Below are 20,707 nucleotides of genomic sequence, written 5' to 3'. Positions count from 1 at the left end.
ATGGCGGGCAGGGAGGTTAACGGACACAAACGCGCACCTCGTAATGCAGCCGTCGGGCCTTGGACATGGCGGGCAGGGAGGTTAACGGACACAAACACGCACCTCGTAATGCAGCCGTCGGGCCTTGGACATGGCGGGCAGGGAGGTTCTCTTGCCGCTGATGTTCCGGAACACTTGGAACACCATGAAGCACAGGAAGAGGAAGTAGAGACAGGCACAGATCCCCGCCACGATGATGAAAGCCATCTGTAGCAACACGGCTCAAGGATTCAAACGGGTTTAGTGTGATTTTTTGAGGGGGGGGGTTCGTGGACATTTATTACATTCTCACCATGATATCAAGTTGCATGACTCAAATGAAAGAATGTCGATGTTTTCAACTTTTCATGCATAAAGGGCACCAGCCAGTCGAGTCTACAGAAACCCACTGACTCTAAAAAAAAATCTAACTGTGTATTTTTGTGTATCATGTTTGTCGAATGATTACATTATATAACATGATATGGACTAGTCATTTTGGCATAAAAAGGTCTGTAAATTATTTAGTTACATTTAGTAGCATACATCAATGCCTATGTTCATGTTGTTGTACTGTATTCATTTAGAGCATTACTGTATTCATTGTTCATTCATTGTTATGCTTTAGCTATTGAAAAATAGCAGACCTACAAGCTCGTAGCGCGGCACCGAGTGCCGCGCTACGAGCTTGTAGGTCTGCCATTTTTGAAAAATCGTGAAAATGTGGCATAAATCTTTGAATATTATATTCTTTCAGAGCGAACGTTTTTAACTCAAATCTTTGCTTATATGTTGTCCCTGGAACAACAGCTGGGGGTCGGTGGCCAATTACATTATGTTTGTGAAAACGTTTGAGAACGACTGACATAGAAACATGGGTTTTTCAGAAAACTGTCAGGATTCAGAAGATATTTTATGGAATCTGTTCCTCAGGTCGAAATGGGTTAAAGGGTTCATGAAATGGAAGCCCTGCGCAGAAACTAGCAGACCTAATAAAGCTTTGATGACGCTGGTTATAGACACTGTGGCTAAATGTCTTATCTAAGCACTCAAGAGAAGCTCAGCCTGGATCCCAGAGACAGAGAGGAAGACGGTAGGGTTAAGAAAAGAGGGATAGAGGGAAAAAAGAAAAGAAAAAAAACGAGAGAGAGATTTCTGGCACATTTTCTTTTTACAAGAAAGATGCACTGATGAATTTTGCATTATTCAGCCTGGCATGCCAAACAAGTGCGCGCGCACGCACACACACACGCAGTAGGGTAGGCCAGGAGTATTCACATCTGGCATCACTGAATTATTCCACTTTTCATTAGAAGTGGAATAATTTGTATTTGAGGCATTTAGCTTGATCAGATAAGAAAATGGGAAAGAAAATAACACGTTGGGATCATAGAGTATATATATAATAGAGACTGAACTGGCGCGAAGCTCCGCCCCCCCCAGCTATTCATGTCAGTGGAAGTTGCTCAGTGGCGTTTTGAAGCACCCGGAAGACTGCCGGAAGTACCGTCTCAGGACGTCTACTTCCGCATTTGACCACCAAATTTTGGTGGTCAAATGCGGAAGTGCAACCGAGCGCTCAATGTTAAAGCCCAGCTGCACGGGGTTTCCCGGTCATGAATCCACGGGTCCGCCTGTAGTCCCTCCTCCTACCACTAGGGAGGAGAGCTTCAACGTTGGAAAGTCTGCCTGCCCCCTTGGTTGGGATGTGTGACGTTTTGATACCATGTCAAAGAAATGCCGTATTCCAACACAAGCAAGGTGAGGAGAAACCCTAAAAAAAAGAATCGTAAGGATACAGCCAGCTCCGTTCCCACATCTGAGGCCCAGATACTGTAGAAGGGGTTCGTTAGCTGGACTCCCCTGGTGACAACAAAAATTATAATTAATAATTCTGCGTGTTGTCCGAGTTGAGAATTTCACAGTATTTTTAAAAGCATCAAAAAATAAATACATGTTATAATATATGATGGAGACGGAGAGATGAAACTATATGTATACATATGTATGCAAATGTGCCATATCTCTGCTGTCGGGAGGAAACCTCATAACTCAAATGTTTTTCAGGAAATAAAGAAAATCTTATATTTTTAAAACAAAGCAATACAGCCTCATCAAAGTTGGTGTTGTAACTTTATATATTGTCAATTACTTCCATGAGAGATGGAGAGGTGGTGGAGTTAGTTGCTTTAGCAGACATTTTGAGGGTCCAATGGAGTTAAGAGGTTTTGTCCAAAGCACTTTTTACTACTTTCCATTGGTTCAATATTTTCGAAACAACACACAGACGTAAAGGGTGTTCAATGGCACTGATTTATGCCAAAAAAAAAAATCAAAAACCTCAAATTGAGTTATGAGGTTTCCTCCCGACAGCAACGATATTTAACAAGGTAGGTAAAAAAAACAAAAAAAAACATGACCAAGGCTCCTGTAGTTTGAGGGTGTAATGTTTATCGGCAGCGTAATTGAAGGGTTCACAAGTTTTGATACACAGTTTGTACTGGTGCAACTGAAACAGACTATGAAAAAAACAAACAAAAAAAACACACTGGCCTATGCTAGCTTACACTGAATTGTATATCTCCATTTTAGTATTATTCAGTCTATGTGATTCTATGTGAGGGGCATCATATATTCTTTTGCTGGTAAGATGTGACATTTTTTATGAACTTCACACATCATTTGTGGAGGTTTTCAACTCGCAGTACTTGGTAATCTCTGAGCTGCTGGGAGACTTTGTTAGTGCCAGCATGGAACTCGGGCATAACACTGCACTGAGTAGTTGTCAAAAGTGCCAAAGTGGCCAGTTTACTGCCCTCAAACTCGAGGCATTTTGGGCGGGAACCCCATTTGGTGTTTTAAGCATTATGTTATAGTTTAGCTATTGAAAAATAGCAGATCTACAAGCTCATAGCGCGGCACAAATTTCGAATATATATTCTTTCAGAGCAAACGTTTTTAACTCAAATCTTTGCTTCTGGGGGGGGGGGGGGGGTCCATGGAACAACATATTTTCAGATGGGGGTCGGCGGCCAATTACATATATATTTTTGGGGGTCCTTGACATGAAAATGTTTGAGAACGACTGACATAGAAACATGGGTTTTTCCTGAAAACGGTCAGGATTTAGAAGGCATTCGTCCTCAGGTCTAAATGGGTTAAGAGTGACGTTCAACATTAAATTGCATGGCAATCTAGCCAGTAGTTTCCCTGATATGTTGTCTTGGGACCAAAGCTGGATGGATGGGTGTTTAAATAACTGTGCCTCACCTCTCACACATGTCAAAGATGAAGAGGCAGAAGGAGCCAAAGACTATGGGTCCGACCTGCTTCCAGTACACTGAGAAACGGTTCCTTTCCGTCTGATCCTGACAGAAGGAATGACAAACAGACTCAATATTCATAGTTAGAAATGATTAATATTGGCCTGGGCCGTGGCTCAGCGGTCCAGGCACCTTGGCTGGTAATCCAGTCTGGCAATGTACCGCGGGTTCGACGGCCGATCCTGACGGCCTTTACTGCATGTCACCCCCCCCCCCCATCTCTCTCCCCATTTCCTGTCAGCCTACTGTCTGTCCCTCCACAAAGAAATAAATAAAATAAAGGCGAAAGCCACAAAAAAACATTATTAATATTTGAAGAAAAAAAATACCAACACCAACACAAAGAACACAATGTATTATCAAGGCAGGGGTTTAAATTAAAAACTAGCCAGTTTCCAAAATGAGGACAGGGTAGATTTTCGTCTTACACAAACATTAAATTCCCATTGACAATGAATGGAGAATGTACGTCATGTGTGTCTGAGCAAATCAACATGTTACGTCATGATGATGTACGATGATAAGAGCGCCCCTCACTTCATTTTTGAGCTCCTATATACAACCCCTATATACAGCCCCTCCTATATACAACCCCTATATACAGCCCCTCCTATATACAACCCCTATATACAGCCCCTCCTATATACAACCCCTATATACAGCCCCTCCTATATACAACCCCTATATACAGCCCCTCCTATATACAACCCCTATATACAGCCCCTCCTATATACAACCCCTATATACAGCCCCTCCTATATACAACCCCTATATACAGCCCCTCCTATATACAACCCCTATATACAGCCCCTCCTATATACAACCCCTATATACAGCCCCTCCTATATACAGCTTTTGTCCCCACACGTCAAGGTATTTGCCTTTGACAATGGAAGGAGAAATTAGGTCAAATTGCCTCCAAATATGACGTACAATTGTTCAACAACAATTGAACACAACCATTAAATGCTATTGACAATGAAGGGAAAATTATGTCATATGTAGACACGCAAATCGGCTAACAAATCACATAAATTCAGTTCAATGAAAGGAGAAATTAGGTCATACAGTATGTGCCTCAAATATCATGTACATTTTGTCCCCACACGTCTCAATATTTGCCATCGACAATGAAAGGAGAAATTAGGTCAAATGTCCGCCAAATATGATGTACATTTGTGGCAACACAAACACTAAATGCCACTGACAATGAAGGGAAAATGTACGTCATATGTAGATGAGCAAATCGGCTAACCAATCACATAAATTCAGTTGTTCATGAGATGATGTATAATGATAAGAGCGCCCCTCACTTCACACGGGTGTGATTTTTATAATACTGATAGCTGATGGGATTTATACTTGTCGCGAACCTGGTGGCGAGGCCGTCACGTTATGACGACGAAAAACCGGAAATCGACCCGTGCTCTGGGCTGCAAGGGCTTCTGGGAAAATGAGTTCAATGCAAACGGTGGTTTTGACTGCACTACAGCAGCCCAGGCTGCTCTTGTTGTTGTTCTGGGTCGCGATGGTCACAATAGTTCCATGACAACAACCCATGGAACTATTTTCAGGCGGATTCTCATGGACTAAAGACGCAAATACTTGTGCTCCAAAGGTAATAAAACAATCTAGGCAGCCTAGGTAGGATGGATATATTAACAGTTTGACGCCATACCCTGCGGAACCCGCCTTTTAATCAAATATCCTACGCTGCCTGGATTGTTTTATTACCTTTAGATCTGAAAGTGTTAATCTTAGCCTTTTCTTAGTGTACCCCCATTTCTTTGTCGTTCTTCTCATGCCCCCCACCATGTAAAGCGTCTTTGGGCACTTGGAAAAGCGCTATATAAATTTGATTGAGTTATTATTAATTAATAGAAACAGTCAGTGTTTAATGGGGGGGGTATTGTACAGTACCATGAGATGCTCTCCACAGAAGATGATCCAGAAGGAGAGCAGCATGGAGTAGAAGATGCCCTGCCTGATGTCTCCAAACAGAAGCATCCAGGTCCAGTTAAAACCCACGGAGAACCACTCCACCGGGAGGTTGATGAAGGTCATGGAGATGCCCAGGGCAAAGATCACTCTGGAGAAAAACAAAAAACAACAAAACAATATATTCTTCAGTTACAAAGATATTGTTTCTGTTAACCCATTTTGACCTGAGATCAGATTCTAAAAATGTCTTCTACATCCTGACAGTTTTCTGAAAAAGCTATGTTTCTATGTCAGTCGTTCTCCGATTTTTCAAAAAATAGCAGACCTACAAGCTCGTAGCGCGCCACTCGGTGGCACGCTATGAGCTTGTAGATCTGCTATTTTTCAATAGCTAAAGCATAACATAATGCTAACACCAAAAGGGGTTCTCCGCCCAGAATGGGTTAAAGGAGCACTTTTATTTTCAAATCGTATCTTCTTACAATAAATACACGGAGGAATCTCTGTAACGTGTGTCCGTCCGGTCTAGTATAATTGGTCCTCACTAATTTAAACACATCGAGTGCCGGGATTTTCTTCAAAATAAGAGCGCGAGAGTGCCAGCAGATATGGAAGATTTTACTCTGAAAAGCCCCTCCCTTCCGTTCCCCCCCCAAAACCAGGAGGCATAATCTTCCGTTCTTACCTCACGATGATCACACTAAAGTCTCTCTAGAAGCATTAATATTCCAGACGAGATGCATGCTGAAGTCAGAAATGAAGACATTGAAGAACATTGTCCCTTTGGTCAAAACCAAGGAGATTAGGAGTTACGAGACACTCTTTTGGAGCCGCAAACAAGGAAGTGAACGGCAGCGCGCATGCGCGAAACCCAAGGAGTACCATGCAGAAGGAAAGGCCAACAAAAAAAAAGACGTGTATACACGTCCAAGGCCTCCTGTGGTTTGATTAGAAAAGACGTCCAAAGCTTAATTAGTGTTAAATGTGGAAGTGTTGCTGTCCCAGATTTAACCACCAGGTGACGGCAGCTTCACTGTTCTACCGCGGCTCTGGGTGGCTCGACGTCGTAGACAAACAGAAAACGGACATCTCCATAATGTGGGGTGTGAGGGCCACGTAGCGGACTGAAACTCTAGTTGTGAAAATTAATGATGAAATGAATCAATAGTGGTTATCAGCACTGCAGCATCAGCAACTTTGTGTCAGCTATTCAACAAAGCAAAATAGATGACTCAACAAGCTGCAAAAAGCTGAGTTAACAAATCAAATAATTAATACACGGTTAAAGTTATTCAAAAACAAAGCGTGGTAAAATATTGGCAGACCGAAATGCTACGAAAAATGTCCGTCGACTGCCTTTTTTCACTGACGAAAACTAAATGTAAACTAAATTAAAACTAAGCTATTATGACTAAAACTAAGCTAAATGTATTGACAATTTCGTCAACAGATAGAAACTAGACTAAAATGTTAGGAAGGGACTAGTGGACAAGAGATCCAGTATTTTTATTTTTTACACTTGGTTGCATGCTGAAAATGAGCGAGCTTGTAGATCGGCTAATTTCAACAAGTGTAAAATGAGCCAATACGACGGCATCAAGGCCCGCCAAAATACATTTTAGGTCGACTAAATTAACTGCAGATTTAGTCGACTAAAATCTTACGACATTTAGTCGACTAAAACTAGACTAAAATGTGACTAAAACTAAATGAAAGCTAGTCAACAGACTATGACTAAAACTAAAATCTAAATGCGCCGCCAAAAACAACACCGTCTCGCAGGCCTGTGATATGGCTAACTAAATCTGTGTCTAATGGAAGTGGACCACTTAGGTCCTAAAGACATTGCCTATAATGTATTAATTAGATTATCTAGTAAAGACAAAATAGCACAGTTTGTTCCCAATAACCTGTCTAACTAACCTCATTACTTACAGTCGACACACTCCAACCTCTATAGAGAGTCTAGACCAGGGGTTCTCAACGTTTTTGGCCGGGGACCCCCGGAAATGCTTTGGCAATGTCTCGGGACCCCCGCCCCGCCCCCTCCCGACTCCCAATAGAAATTGACTGCTACAATAACCTTAAACCATTTTGGACGGGGAACCCCTTTTGGTGTTTTAAGCATTGTTATAATTTAGCTATTGAAAAATAGCAGATCTACAAGCTCATAGCACGCCACCGAGTGGCGCGCTATGAGCTTGTAGGTCTGCTATTTTTGAAAAATCGTGAAAATAAAATTTAAAAAAATATATATACCGGTATATACATTTTTTTTTTTGAAAATAATTTGGGGACCCCCTAAAATATGTTGGCGACCCCCCGAGGGGTCGCGACCCACGGGTTGAGAACCCCTGGTCTAGACAACAAATCAACCTACGTGGAGACAGACAGAACAGAACAGAACAGGGCCTCTCTCTCTCTCTCTCTTCAAGGTCTGTGGCAGGTCTCGGCATGCCAGGACTAGATGAAAGGCTAATCATAAAATACAGTGAGTAACAGTGCGTGCGCGCGTGCATGCGCGTGTGCGTGCGTGTGGAGGGGGGGGGGGGGGGGTCGTCAAGCAACAAGACATAAAAGACGTACAAGAGGTGCAGTTTTGTTTAGTTTTTTGTTTAGGTTTCGCAAGTTTGTAGTGCAAACAGAGGTAAAGAATACAGGAAGCGTAGCAGGTTCTAAGTAGACAGGCATACAGAAGAGAATAGTTCTGGCATGTTGCACTGAGCGCACGGAGTGAGACAACATTGAGTTGGTATGCAGGGAATGTTCCCGAGCACAGACAACACACAGGAGAACTTAGGCCTGTATATCTGTGAATGTGTGTGTGTGTGTGTGTGTGTGTGTGTGTGTGTGTGTGTGTGTGTGTGTGTGTGTGTGTGTGTGTGTGTGTGTGTGTGTGTGTGCGAATGTGTGTGCGAATGTGTGTGTGTGTGTGTGTATGTGTGTGAATGTGTGTGAATGTGTGTGAATGTGTGTGTGTGTGTGTGTGTGTGTGTGTGTGTGTGTGTGTGTGTGTGTGTGTGTGTGTGTGTGTGTGTGTGTGTGTGTGTGTGTGCGCGCTTGTACTTCTACTGCCTTGTTGTGAGGACTGTAGGTACAGATAGAAAAATAAGAAATGAATAATACCCCACTCGAGAATTTTGAATGTTTTACATGCAGTTGCTAACAAGCAACAAAATTAAACCACAGACGTTGTCGGGGACATTACACGTTCGTGGTGATGATGTTCAAGATGAGACCATATGGTGTAATTCCAGTGGTTCCCAAACTGTGGTGTGTGCACCCCTTGTGGTGCGCGGGCGCCTTCTAGGGGGTGAGCGACACGGAAAAGGGTACAGGCTTTAGTTTTAGACATACTATTGTTCCGACATGTCATTAGACCGTCAACCTACCTCAAACCCTAAACCTAACCCTAACCGCCAAGCACGGGAGCAGCGCATGTTCGACCGCACGTTCGACCGCTGTTTCCGCATGACCGACCGTCGGTGTGCCTAATCTGCGTGTGCATCGCCATGAAAAGGCTAATGGTGGTGCTATGGTTTTATTAACATATTATGCCAATATATGGCAAGTATGCAGAATATAGCCTATGCTGCATATATATGCCATTTTCAGGTTCATACAGTATATGTGGATAAATAGGAAATATATGTCTCTATATAGCTTATGCAATGTATATTTCCATGCGTCAGCTACGTAGGTCAGGAGGTAACAGGGGGGGCATCAGCTAGGTCAGGAGGTAACAGGGGGTTAAGCTAGGTCAGGAGGTAACAGGGGGTTCATCAGCTAGGTCAGGAGGTAACAGGGGGTGCATCAGCTAGGTCAGGAGGTAACAGGGGGTTAAGCTAGGTCAGGAGGTAACAGGGGGTGCATCAGCTAGGTCAGGAGGTAACAGGGGGTTAAGCTAGGTCAGGAGGTAACAGGGGGTGCATCAGCTAGGTCAGGAGGTAACAGGGGGTGCATCAGCTAGGTCAGGAGGTAACAGGGGGTTCATCAGCTAGGTCAGGAGGTAACAGGGGGTGCATCAGCTACGTAGGTCAGGAGGTAACAGGGGGTGCATCAGCTAGGTCAGGAGGTAACAGGGGGTGCATCAGCTAGGTCAGCAGGTAACAGGGGGTGCGTCAGCTAGGTCAGGAGGTAACAGGGGGTGCGTCAGCTAGGTCAGGAGGTAACAGGGGGTGCGTCAGCTAGGTCAGCAGGTAACAGGAGGTGCGTCAGCTAGGTCAGGAGGTAACAGGGGGTGCATCAGCTAGGTCAGGAGGTAACAGGGGGTGCATCAGCTAGGTCAGGAGGTAACAGGGGGTTAAGCTAGGTCAGGAGGTAACAGGGGGTGCATCAGCTAGGTCAGGAGGTAACAGGGGGTGCGTCAGCTAGGTCAGCAGGTAACAGGGGGTGCATCAGCTAGGTCAGGAGGTAACAGGGGGTGCGTCAGCTAGGTCAGCAGGTAACAGGGGGTGCATCAGCTAGGTCAGGAGGTAACAGGGGGTGCGTCAGCTAGGTCAGGAGGTAACAGGGGGTAACAGGGGGTGCGTCAGCTAGGTCAGGGGGTAACAGGGGGTGCGTCAGCTAGGTCAGGAGGCAACAGGGGGTAAAAGGGGGTGCGTCAGCTAGGTCAGGAGGCAACAGGGGGTAAAAGGGGGTGCGTCAGCTAGGTCAGGAGGCAACAGGGGGTAAAAGGGGGTGCGTCAGCTAGGTCAGGAGGTAACAGGGGGTAACAGGGGGTGCGTCAGCTAGGTCAGGAGGCAACCGGGGGTAACAGGGGGTGCGTCAGATAGGTCAGGAGGCAACAGGGGGTGCATCAGCTAGGTCAGGAGGTAACAGGGGGTGCGTCAGCTAGGTCAGGAGGCAACAGGGGGTGCATCAGCTAGGTCAGGAGGTAACAGGGGGTGCATCAGCTAGGTCAGGAGGTAACAGGGGGTAACAGGGGGTGCGTCAGCTAGGTCAGGAGGCAACAGGGGGTGCATCAGCTAGGTCAGGAGGTAACGGGGGGTGCGTCAGCTAGGTCAGGAGGTAACAGGGGGTAACAGGGGGTGCGTCAGCTAGGTCAGGAGGTAACAGGGGTAACAGGGGGTGCGTCAGCTAGGTCAGGAGGTAACGGGGGGTAACAGGGGGTGCGTCAGCTAGGTCAGGAGGCAACAGGGGGTGCATCAGCTAGGTCAGGAGGTAACAGGGGGTAACAGGGGGTGCGTCAGCTAGGTCAGGAGGTAACAGGGGGTAACAGGGGGTGCGTCAGCTAGGTCAGGAGGCAACAGGGGGTAACAGGGGGTGCGTCAGCTAGGTCAGGAGGTAACAGGGGGTGCGTCAGCTAGGTCAGGAGGTAACAGGGGGTGCGTCAGCTAGGTCAGGAGGTAACAGGGGGTGCGTCAGCTAGGTCAGGAGGTAACAGGGGGTGTGTCAGATAGGTCAGGAGGTAACAGGGGGTGCATCAGCTAGGTCAGGAGGTAACAGGGGGTGCGTCAGCTAGGTCAGGAGGTAACAGGGGGTAATAGGGGGTGCGTCAGCTAGGTCAGGAGGTAACAGGGGGTAACAGGGGGTGCGTCAGCTAGGTCAGGAGGTGCGTCAGCTAGGTCAGGAGGTAACGGGCGGTGCACGGCCCAAAAAGGTTTGGGAACGGCCGGTGTAACTAAAAGCAGAACACTGAGGAATAGTCAGTCCACCGACTTGCTTTATCCCATTTTGACCTGACGACGAGTCTACAAATGTCTTCTAAATCCTTTTCTTTAAGAATCCATGTTTTTATGTTCTCATACATTTTCATGTCCAGGACCCCCAAAAATGTATGCATTTGGCCGCCGACCCCCATCTGAAAATATGCTGTTCCAGGGACCCCCCCCCCCCCTCCCCTAGAAGCAAAGATTTGAGTTAAAAACGTTGGCTCTGAAAGATTATATTCAAAGATTTGCGCCGCATTTTCACGACTTACAAGACCTACAAGCTCGTATGAGCTTGTAGATCTGCTATCTTTCAATAGCTAAAGCATGACATAATGCTTGAAACACCAAAAGGGGTTCCCGCCCAAAATGGGTTATTATGTCACCGTGGTCCATTTCCCCCCCAAAAGGGGAGCAAACGGGGACAGAGGCTGTGAAAAGCATACTGTATCCCACTCTCATCTGTTTTTTTTAGCAGTTCTCTCAAAACTTCCCCCCCCCATCCTGATGGCTCAATAGAGCGTCGCAGTCCCGCCTCCTACCCTGGACCAGGAAATGAAACCCAATGCATTTTTCCCATAGACATTTCTTAAAGTATTTATTTAAAGATGGTTACGCCGCGGACAAAGCCAACTCGAGTCGTGACAACTCATGACAACACAAACAATATTTTGGACCAAACAAATAATTACAAAGAAGAAAAACAACAAAAAAAGTGTTGTAACCTGCCGTTTTTGTCTTCTTTCTAATTATTTGTTTGGTCCAAAATATTGTTTGTGTTGTCATGAGTTGTCACGACTCGAGTTGGCTTTGTCCGCGGCGTAACCGTCTTTAAATAAATACTTTAAGAAATGTCTATGAGGAAAATGCATTGGGTTTCATTTCCTGGTCCATGGTAGGGGGCGGGACTGCGACGCTCTATTGACTACTAGGACACTAGTAAAGGTGGCGACGCTTTTTACAGCATGAAAAATAAATCATCTGGCCGTCTACAAATAGGTTTACGAATGGCACATCCCTGAAAGCATGCCGATCATCTGGGAATGCGAGCTGCGAGAGCCGTACCGGGCAGAGTGAGGGTGGGTGTGTGTGTGTGTGTGTGTGTGTGTGTGTGTGTGTGTAGTCACAGAGTGGTTGTGTGTGTCCGCTGTGGTGCTGTGTGTGTATACATAGGATGTGTCAGTTGAGTGCTAGCTATAGCAGATACAGTCGTGTAATGCATTTCATGCTACGCCAGGCCTTCCCGTGGCGCTGAGCGCAGCCTCATACTGATCCGCCCTTCGCAGCACAGCACGGGGCTAGACAAACAGCAGGGTCTACAGCAGGGGTGCCCACACTTTTTTACTTGAGAGCTACTTTCAAAATGACCAGCTCGGCAAGATCTACCCACCAAATCAATTATTATACCATTGCTGAAAATAGTTTAAATATGTACCTGAGGGGGCTTCGGAATAGTAGAGTTTGTTACATTCTGTACAGTATAAGACAATGTACAGTATAAGACAAATGCACTTGGAATGAGAAATAGAGGGGGAGAAATGTTTGTTTTTTTTAATCGTTTTTTTTCTTCAATATATTTAAATGACTCTTTAGGGGCATGTCATGTGATCTACCTGCACAGCCTTTGTGATCTACTGGTAGATCGCGATCTACCTTTTGGGCACCCCTGGTCTACATGTGAGGTTCACGTTCCACAGCACAGCATTCTATAAACACACTGCTTCAGACCAGCCCACACAAAGCCAGCTTTGCCTCCCAACAAACAGTTGTTCTTCGGACTGGGGATTAATATGAAAATGTCTGGGAAGTTCAGGATTAAGACTGATGTCTGGACATGTTTTGCGCATGCGCAACATCATTCACTTCCTTGTGCACGGGCCGACAAAACTGTCTTATTATCTCTGAATCTACGTCGCTGGTCCATGGTTTCCATCAGAACGGCAATGTTCTGTCCTCATTTCGGACTTGACCCATTTTGGACGAGAACCCCTTTTGGTGTTTTAGCATTATGTTATGCTTTAGCTATTTAAAAATAGCAGATCTACAAGCTCATAGCGCGCCACCGAGTGGCGCGCTACGAGCTTGTAGGTCTGCTATTTTTGAAAAATCGAAGAACGACTGACATAGAAACATAGCTTTTTCAGAAAAATGTCATTTTCAAAACCTTTTTAGAATCTGATCTCAGGTCAAAATGGGTTTCAACCTGACCAAAAACAATGTGTCCTGGTGGTTCGGTGATTAACCATTTTGACCTGAGATCAGATTCTAAAAATGTCTTCTACATCCTGACAGTTTTCTGAAAAAGCTATGTTTCTATGTCAGTCGTTCTTCGATTTTTCAAAAATAGCAGACCTACAAGCTCGTAGCGCACCACTCGGTGGCGCGCTATGAGCTTGTAGATCTGCTATTTTTCAATAGCTAAAGCATAGCATAATGCTAACACCAAAAGGGGTTCCCGCCCAAAATGGGTTAACCGCCCATAAGTAGCATGAAAAGAATACCTGTAGGAGGGTAATCTTGGGAAACCTTTCAATCCTGTCCCGTTGTGATAAAAGGTTTGTGATTAATCATTGTGAAAGATGAGGGCACTTACTTTTCCAGTAATACCGGAGGTCTGGTCATGAGGGTGATACGTCTCCAGTACCAGATCAGGATGATGAGGATGCTGGGGGTGAGGAAGGTCTTCATGGCAAACCACACCTTGGTGAAGCCTCCATTCTGGTGGATGCCCTGTAAGTAAGAGACGGCCAATTTGAACCAAATGTTCACTTCAAACAGTTGGCACTTTAATAGTTTATGGTTTTTAACTCATCTAAATCACAGCATATCGAGAAATAACATTCAGACAAAATCACTATAAAACTGGTTTATATTTCATGTTCAAATACGGGACGCTTTTTTTTTTTGCAGATAGTGGGAGTCCTATAGTAGTAGACTGGAACTCACCTATGCTTTTCATGGCATAGGCAGCTCCCGGCAGGATCCGCCGGGAGAAACTAGGCACAGCTGCTGGAAATGAGACTAATTAATCAGAGCGACAGAGAGAGAGAGGAGTGAGTGTGTCTGTGTGTGCGTCAATTTAACAAAAGGTGCAGATGATCGGAAATCAGCAGAGAGTGAGTGACGTTTGCGCTACTGTATGCCAAATTGAAGTGGACTCGGCCCCAGACTTTTTTTTCTCTCCCTGGAAATAAAAACGTCTGGGTTTCGGAGGCTATACTAGTAGTAGCGCCGGCTACTACCAACTAACCTTAACCCTAACCTGTAAAACAAGCGTTCCATCAGCGACCATCGACTCTCAGGCTCAGCAAAAAAAAAAAAGGTAGTCCCGTTCAAATACATCCGTCTCAACACGTAGCCAGAGCAACTTACAACCAATCGGATGTCCTTGATCTCTCCGATGCCCACGTTGATCTTCTTGCGTTCGTTGACCGGCAGCCGGATGTTGAGGAGGTAATACTTGTGGGCCACGCTGCCAACCTCCATGAAAGGGAGCAGATCACACTCGTAGTACCGTCCCTCGTTCTCATAGGTCTAAACAACACACACACACACACACACACAGCAGTTTTTAAAACATTATTATTCCATTTACTGTAATCTAGCTTCATATGAGGAGCTACCTTAACCCATTCAGGCCTGACGTCGAAATTAAAAAAAAAAAAAAGGTTTTCTAAATCATGACAATTTTCTGAAAGATTTGAGGCACATTTTAACGATTTTTCAAAAATAGCAGACCTACAAGTTCACAAGTTCATATTTTTCAATAGCTAAATTATAACATAATGTTTAAAAAACCAAAAGGGGTTCCCGCCCACAATGGGTTAATTTAAAGGAGCATTCAGTGATTTTGGTGATTTGGAAAAAAACCTGGTCCGCCCCGGTAACAAGATGTGCACATGCACACGCACTACAGTGGGGGAAGTACAACAGACCAACAGCACGTGCACCAAGGCCCGCCCCACTCGATCATAATTGGTGGAAGGCCCCTCTCCTCCTGATTGGATGAAGGCTTTGCCACCCAAAGCCCAAACCGAAACTAGGGTTTTTTGACCCCAGGGGCTCACTGGGGACAGGGAGGAACTCACTGAATATACCTTTAAGTCTCTATTCTTATATGTCTGAATAAGTAACGCCTAAAGCTACTGGGTTTAGTTTACTTGCCATTATTAACCCATTTAGACCCGACGTCGATTCTACAAATGTCTTCTAAATCATGACAGTTTTCTGAAAAACCCCATGTTTCTAACAGTGGTTCTCAAACATTTTCATATCAAGGACCCCCAAAAATGTATGTAATCAGCCGCCGACCCCCATCTGAAAATATGTTGTTCCAGGGACCCCCCAGTAGCAAAGATTTGAGTAAAAATGGTCGCTCTGAAAGAATATATATATATATATTCAAAGATTTGCACCACATTTTCACGATTTTTCAAAAATAGCAGACCTACAAGTTCATAGCGTGGCACTCGGTGCCGCCCTATGAGCTTGTAGATCTGCTATTTTTCAATAGCTAAAGTATAACATAATGCTTTAAAACACCAAAAGGGGTTCCCACCCAGAATGGGTTAAACAAACTACTGTATGAATGTGCTCCACTGTATCCCAATACAATATTTAGTATGATATCTTACATAAAGTTAAGCACAATTTCTATGGCGTGGATGCCAGGCAGGGGTCTGTATGCGTGTCTGTCCGTGGCTAATCTCGTAAACAACAATATAGTTTCTGGCGGTAACTAGGGATGTCCCGAGGATACACGTTTTTCGTTTCCGATCCGATCCCGATACCACAATTTCTGTGTTAGCCAATACTGACTCCTTTTCAGACTCCATCATGGCCCATAGCACTTATCCTACCCCCTTAGATAGCACTTTTTAGACTTAGATAGCATTTGAAACAGACTTACAGCATGTCATGTAGACAGCACAATAATTGCATTGTATGTAGTCATAGCACATATAGTACATATGTATAGCATAGTATAGTATATATGTATAGTTAATATGTATAGTGTCATTATATAGATATGTTCTAGTTACGTTCTTAGCTTACGCATGTTTCTTGATAAATGCATTTTATATATGTGATGTTTTCCCTTACTTTTGTTCTTGCCTAATGTAAGTCGCTCTGGATTAAGAGCGTCTGCTAAATGCCTAAATTGTAAATTGTAAATTGAATACCGATACCAGAGAATAATATTTATAATAAAAAAAAAAAAAGAAAATCACTTATTTTATCTTGTGTTGTGTTTATAGCAGACTCCTCGCTCAAATGTGCACTTGCAGTTTGGGCAGCCGCAACTCGAAAGCAAACTCCACATGCCAACATTTGATTTACCTGCCATAGTGTCAACCCCTTACCCCTGTGTCAGATCGCTGGTTAGACTGGCATATTCGCCGATACCGATATGACCCGATATGACCAAAAAGGGCCGACACCGATACCTTACCGCAGGGGTTCTCAACCCGTGGGTCGCGACCCCTCGGGGGGGTCGCCAAATTATTTTAGGGGGTCCCCAAATTATTTTCAAAAAAAAAAAAAAAAAAAAAAAAGTTTTAATTTTATTTTCACTTTTTTTCAAAAATAGCAGACCTACAAGCTCGTAGCGCGCCACTCGGTGGCGCGCTATGAGCTTGTAGATCTGCTATTTTTCAATAGCTAAATTATAACAATGCTTAAAACACCAAAAGGGGTTCCCGCCCAAAATGGTTTAAGATTATTGTAGCAGTCAATTTATATTGGGGGTCGGGAGGGGGCGGGGCGGGGGTCCCGAGACATTGCCAAAGCATTTCCGGGGGTCCCCGGCCAAAAACGTTGAGAACCCCTGCCTTACCGAATACCTCTAGCGGCATCATTTAGATTATCATGACTTTTCACATCACTTCAAAACAAGTTCAATGAAAGTGAACTGAACTGTGCGTGTATTTGGTGTGTAGCCTCTAATACTGTAACTCGAAATAATACTACTAATAAATAAAAACAGTGGGCAAAGGTGACAGCCGAGAGAGTGTCGGTGCAGAGCGAGCAGGATGGTCCTACCTTGGCGGTAGTGAAGTTGCAGTTGAGCTTCCTCAGCTCTTTAGAATGAGCCATCTCTGTCCAGTCGCTCAGCGAGTCATCTCTGTAGGCCAGACCCACATCAATGGTGACCAGCGCGCCGTCCTCTGGACCAGGAAGGGGTAAACATTATTGTTACAAATAACTATTGTACATAATTTTATTTTTAACCCATTTAGGCCAGACGTCGACATTTTTAAAAATAAAAATGTTTTAAAATGTTTGTTTGTTTTTTTTTCCTGAAAAACCTCATGTTTCTATATCGGTGGTAATCAATATTTCATGTCAAGGACCCCAAAAATTATATGTAATATGCCGCTGACCCCCATCTGAAAATATGTTGTTCCAGGCAGGGACCCCCCCAGAAGCAAAGATTTGAGTTAAAAACTGAAACTCTGAAAGAATATATATTCAAAGATTTGAGGCACATTTTCACGATTTTTCAAAAATAAGTTTCATAGCACGGCACTCGGTGCCACGCTATGAGCTTGTAGATCTGCTATTTTTCAATAGCTAAAGTATAACATAATGCTTTAAAACACCAAAAGGGGTTCCCGCCCAAAATGGGTTAAAATACTTTCCCACATTTTCGTTATTTGCACACATTAAGCACACAGACCGGATCCGCTCGTTTGGTTCTCATTTGTCGCTGAACTGTCAATCTAGCTAAACGTATGAATGTAATTCGCTGTCTGTCAATCTAGCTAAACGTATGAATGTAATTCGCTGTCTGTCTGTCTGTGACACACACACACACACACACACACACACACACACACACACACACACACACACACACACACACACACACACACACACACACACACACACACACACACACACACACACACACACACACACACACACACACACACACACACACACACACACACACACACACACACACACACACACACACACACACACACACACACACACACACACACACACAAAATGCAAGCCGTGCCAAGGTAGCAGCATAATATAATTTAACAATATTCATGGATTAAAGTTCCCAGTCGCCACAACTGATTTCAGTCATTATGTTCAGAAGCGTTCTTTCATAAAAATCTTAATAGCATTTAAAACAGCGGTATTTTCTCACTCATTTGTGATACCGCATTACCCTCAGGGAAAAACAACAACATTTTTTACTCCGGAAATAGATTTCTCCATCTGCTATTAACAAGGCCGATTCCACATCCATCATTCTTGAACCGTAGGCCATACAACCAAAAGTATTTGTATCTAGAATTCCTTGGATCATTTTCTTCAAAAACACATTTTATATCCAAAACTCAAAACCAGAACACATTATAACCTGGGTCCATGCGATCAAGATGTACAAGTTCAATTTTGATCCCATTCCAAGCGGCTATGACCCAACGTCTGCGGGTACCTGGGTAGGCCACCCGGCCTGTCGGAGACCTGTGCTCCGAGGAGCACACTTTGATAGTTACACAAGGGAAACAAACGATCAGTAGCAAAGCTGCGAACTAACAGTGCGTGTTGATGTCCAGAATGGCTACGTGTATCAGTATAATCAGCCAATCCTTTTATATCATTATCATACTTCGCTCTTAGAACAGCAATAAGAGACTTTTATGGCGGGTGCGGCTGTGGCTCAGGAGGTAGAGCAGGTTGTCCAATGATCCCTGGGTCGGCGGTTCGAATCCCGGCTCCTCCTGTCCACATGTCGAAGTGTCCTTGGGCAAGACACTGAACCCTACATTGCCTCCAATGAGTCGGTTGGTGTAAGCTTGCCACCATTGGTGTGTGAATGTGGGAAGTGAGGACGCTGGCGTCGACTGTTCGCCGCCTCACCTCCCAATGTATGAATGAACCATTGTAAAGCGCTTTGAGCACTTGGAAAAGCGCTATAAAAATGCAATTCATTATTATGGCCTCTCCACACTTTTAGAAACTTCACTGTTTGACCCATGTGCTCTCATCCAACGTGGCAGTGCTCAAGAAAGCCACATTTTCAAGCCAAATCACAACCAATCAAATTCTTCATTCACACCGGTCAACTCTGCAGAGCATAATACTGCCATTTGTGTTATAAATCCTAAGATGGGTTCAAATAAGACCTTGGTGAAAGACAAGCTGAGACACATGGTCTTTTGAGCCAAAGGCTCTGAAAGCTCTGAAAGTGGTTATGTCAAAACAGCTGCAGCTAATTAAAACTTCCCATTGTGAGGTGAGGTGTCAGTAGAAGTTATAAATAGTGTTTAAAAATGACAAAGAATTTGGATAATGATGCAAGAACTAAACTTGCATTGTTTCTATGAATTTTCCCAAACAATTAAAGTCGGGTCTTGGATATACGACAACTCCCACATGAATCCAGTGCTAGAATAATTGATGGAGCATAGATTTCAACGATTATTTAAAAAAAAAGGTCTTATCGATGTCTCCCACTGTGACCCAAATCTAGGTTATGTCAATTTAATGTAAACTTATAAAGCATGGCCTGCAGTTTGCGTAAAAAACAGACCACCCCGGTAAAACTAATGAAAGGACACGGGAGCCATTCATCCATTTTGGGCAGGAACCCCTTTTGGTGTTAGCATTATGTTATGCTTTAGCTATTGAAAAATAGCAGATCTACAAGCTCATAGCGCGCCACCGAGTGGCGCGCTACGAGCTTGTAGGTCTGCTATTTTTGAAAAATAGCTTTTTCAGAAAACTGTCAGGATTTAGAAGACATTTTTAGAATCTGATCTCAGGTCAAAATGGGTTAAAACACAACATCTTTAGATCATGTTACAAAGGCAAGTGTCCCCTCTCTAGTTATGAAACAAGCTAGAGTGAAGAGAAAGGAACCCAATGACATGAAAAAGAAAAAAAAAAACGTGTGGGAGAGAAAAGAAAAGGCATAGAGGAACAGAAAGACGGTTATTGGCAGTCGTCTGTCTCCGTGACCCCCCCCTCCCCTCGACACCTCTCTCTGTTTCGAGGTAAACGTTGCCAAGAACCCCTGAATGTCAGCTTAACGCGTAAAAACATTCCACCTCAGTCCAGCGGCCATCGCCACGGAAACTAAGCCTTCTCAACAGCTGTGTTATTGCTGGAGCCATGCCAGGGGGATGCTTGGCGTTTTGGGTGATGCAAGGCAGGTGGGTGGAGCAGTTATTAAGAATACCAACAAAGTCGCCCTTTTTTTACCAACACGCTCCGGGGCGTACAGGCGGCGGAACTGCTCAGTCTGGTGTTCCTAAAGTAACCCAAGTAGATTATGCTTAAACGGTTAAACCTAACCTTATTTCTAACCTTAACCTCAGTAAAACGAGGCCAAAACCTTACCCCTATTCCTAAACTCAACCCCAGAAAAACTGTGCCTAACCCTAAACTTATTTCTAACCTTATTCTCAGTAAAACTAAATAAAGAATACAAGAACCGCCGCACCGAGGGGTCGGCGTGAGGTTGGCGGGAAAAAACGAGGGTGAGATGGATTATGGGCGATGGTACCCCTTAACCCATTCTGGGCGGGAACCCCTTTTGGTGTTTTAAACATTCTGTTATAATTTAGCTATTGAAAAATAGCAGATCTACAAGCTCATAGCGCGCCACATACATCATACATACTCCAGTTTTTGGTGTAGTTTTTAAAGGGTTGGAAAACTACACCTACACATTACGTCAGTCGCGGTGATGATCAGCTATCACGGCGGACACAGACCCATCTCTCTGTTTTTACTATCAGACAAGTC

The 20,707-nt window shown here is 44.3% G+C and overlaps 1 protein-coding gene across 2 annotated transcripts in view; it reads right to left on the bottom strand.

The window, feature by feature from the left end:
- Positions 1-20,707, bottom strand: part of wls (Wnt ligand secretion mediator) — a 54,120-nt gene that overhangs the window by 10,996 nt on the left and 22,417 nt on the right. For both annotated transcript variants that reach the window (XM_079529375.1, XM_079529376.1), the window contains exons 3-9: positions 16,976-17,100; positions 14,306-14,467; positions 13,527-13,663; positions 5,262-5,430; positions 3,289-3,386; positions 1,818-1,881; positions 103-246 (exon numbers count right to left, since the gene is read on the bottom strand). In XM_079529375.1, the coding sequence (XP_079385501.1) occupies positions 103-246; positions 1,818-1,881; positions 3,289-3,386; positions 5,262-5,430; positions 13,527-13,663; positions 14,306-14,467; positions 16,976-17,100 (899 nt within the window). The remainder of the gene's footprint in view (positions 1-102; positions 247-1,817; positions 1,882-3,288; positions 3,387-5,261; positions 5,431-13,526; positions 13,664-14,305; positions 14,468-16,975; positions 17,101-20,707) is intronic.

This window comes from Electrona antarctica (assembly GCF_951216825.1).
Source record: "Electrona antarctica genome assembly, chromosome: 19".
NCBI classification, from domain to species: Eukaryota; Metazoa; Chordata; class Actinopteri; order Myctophiformes; family Myctophidae; genus Electrona; species Electrona antarctica.
This window is presented reverse-complemented; position numbering and strand designations above follow the sequence as displayed.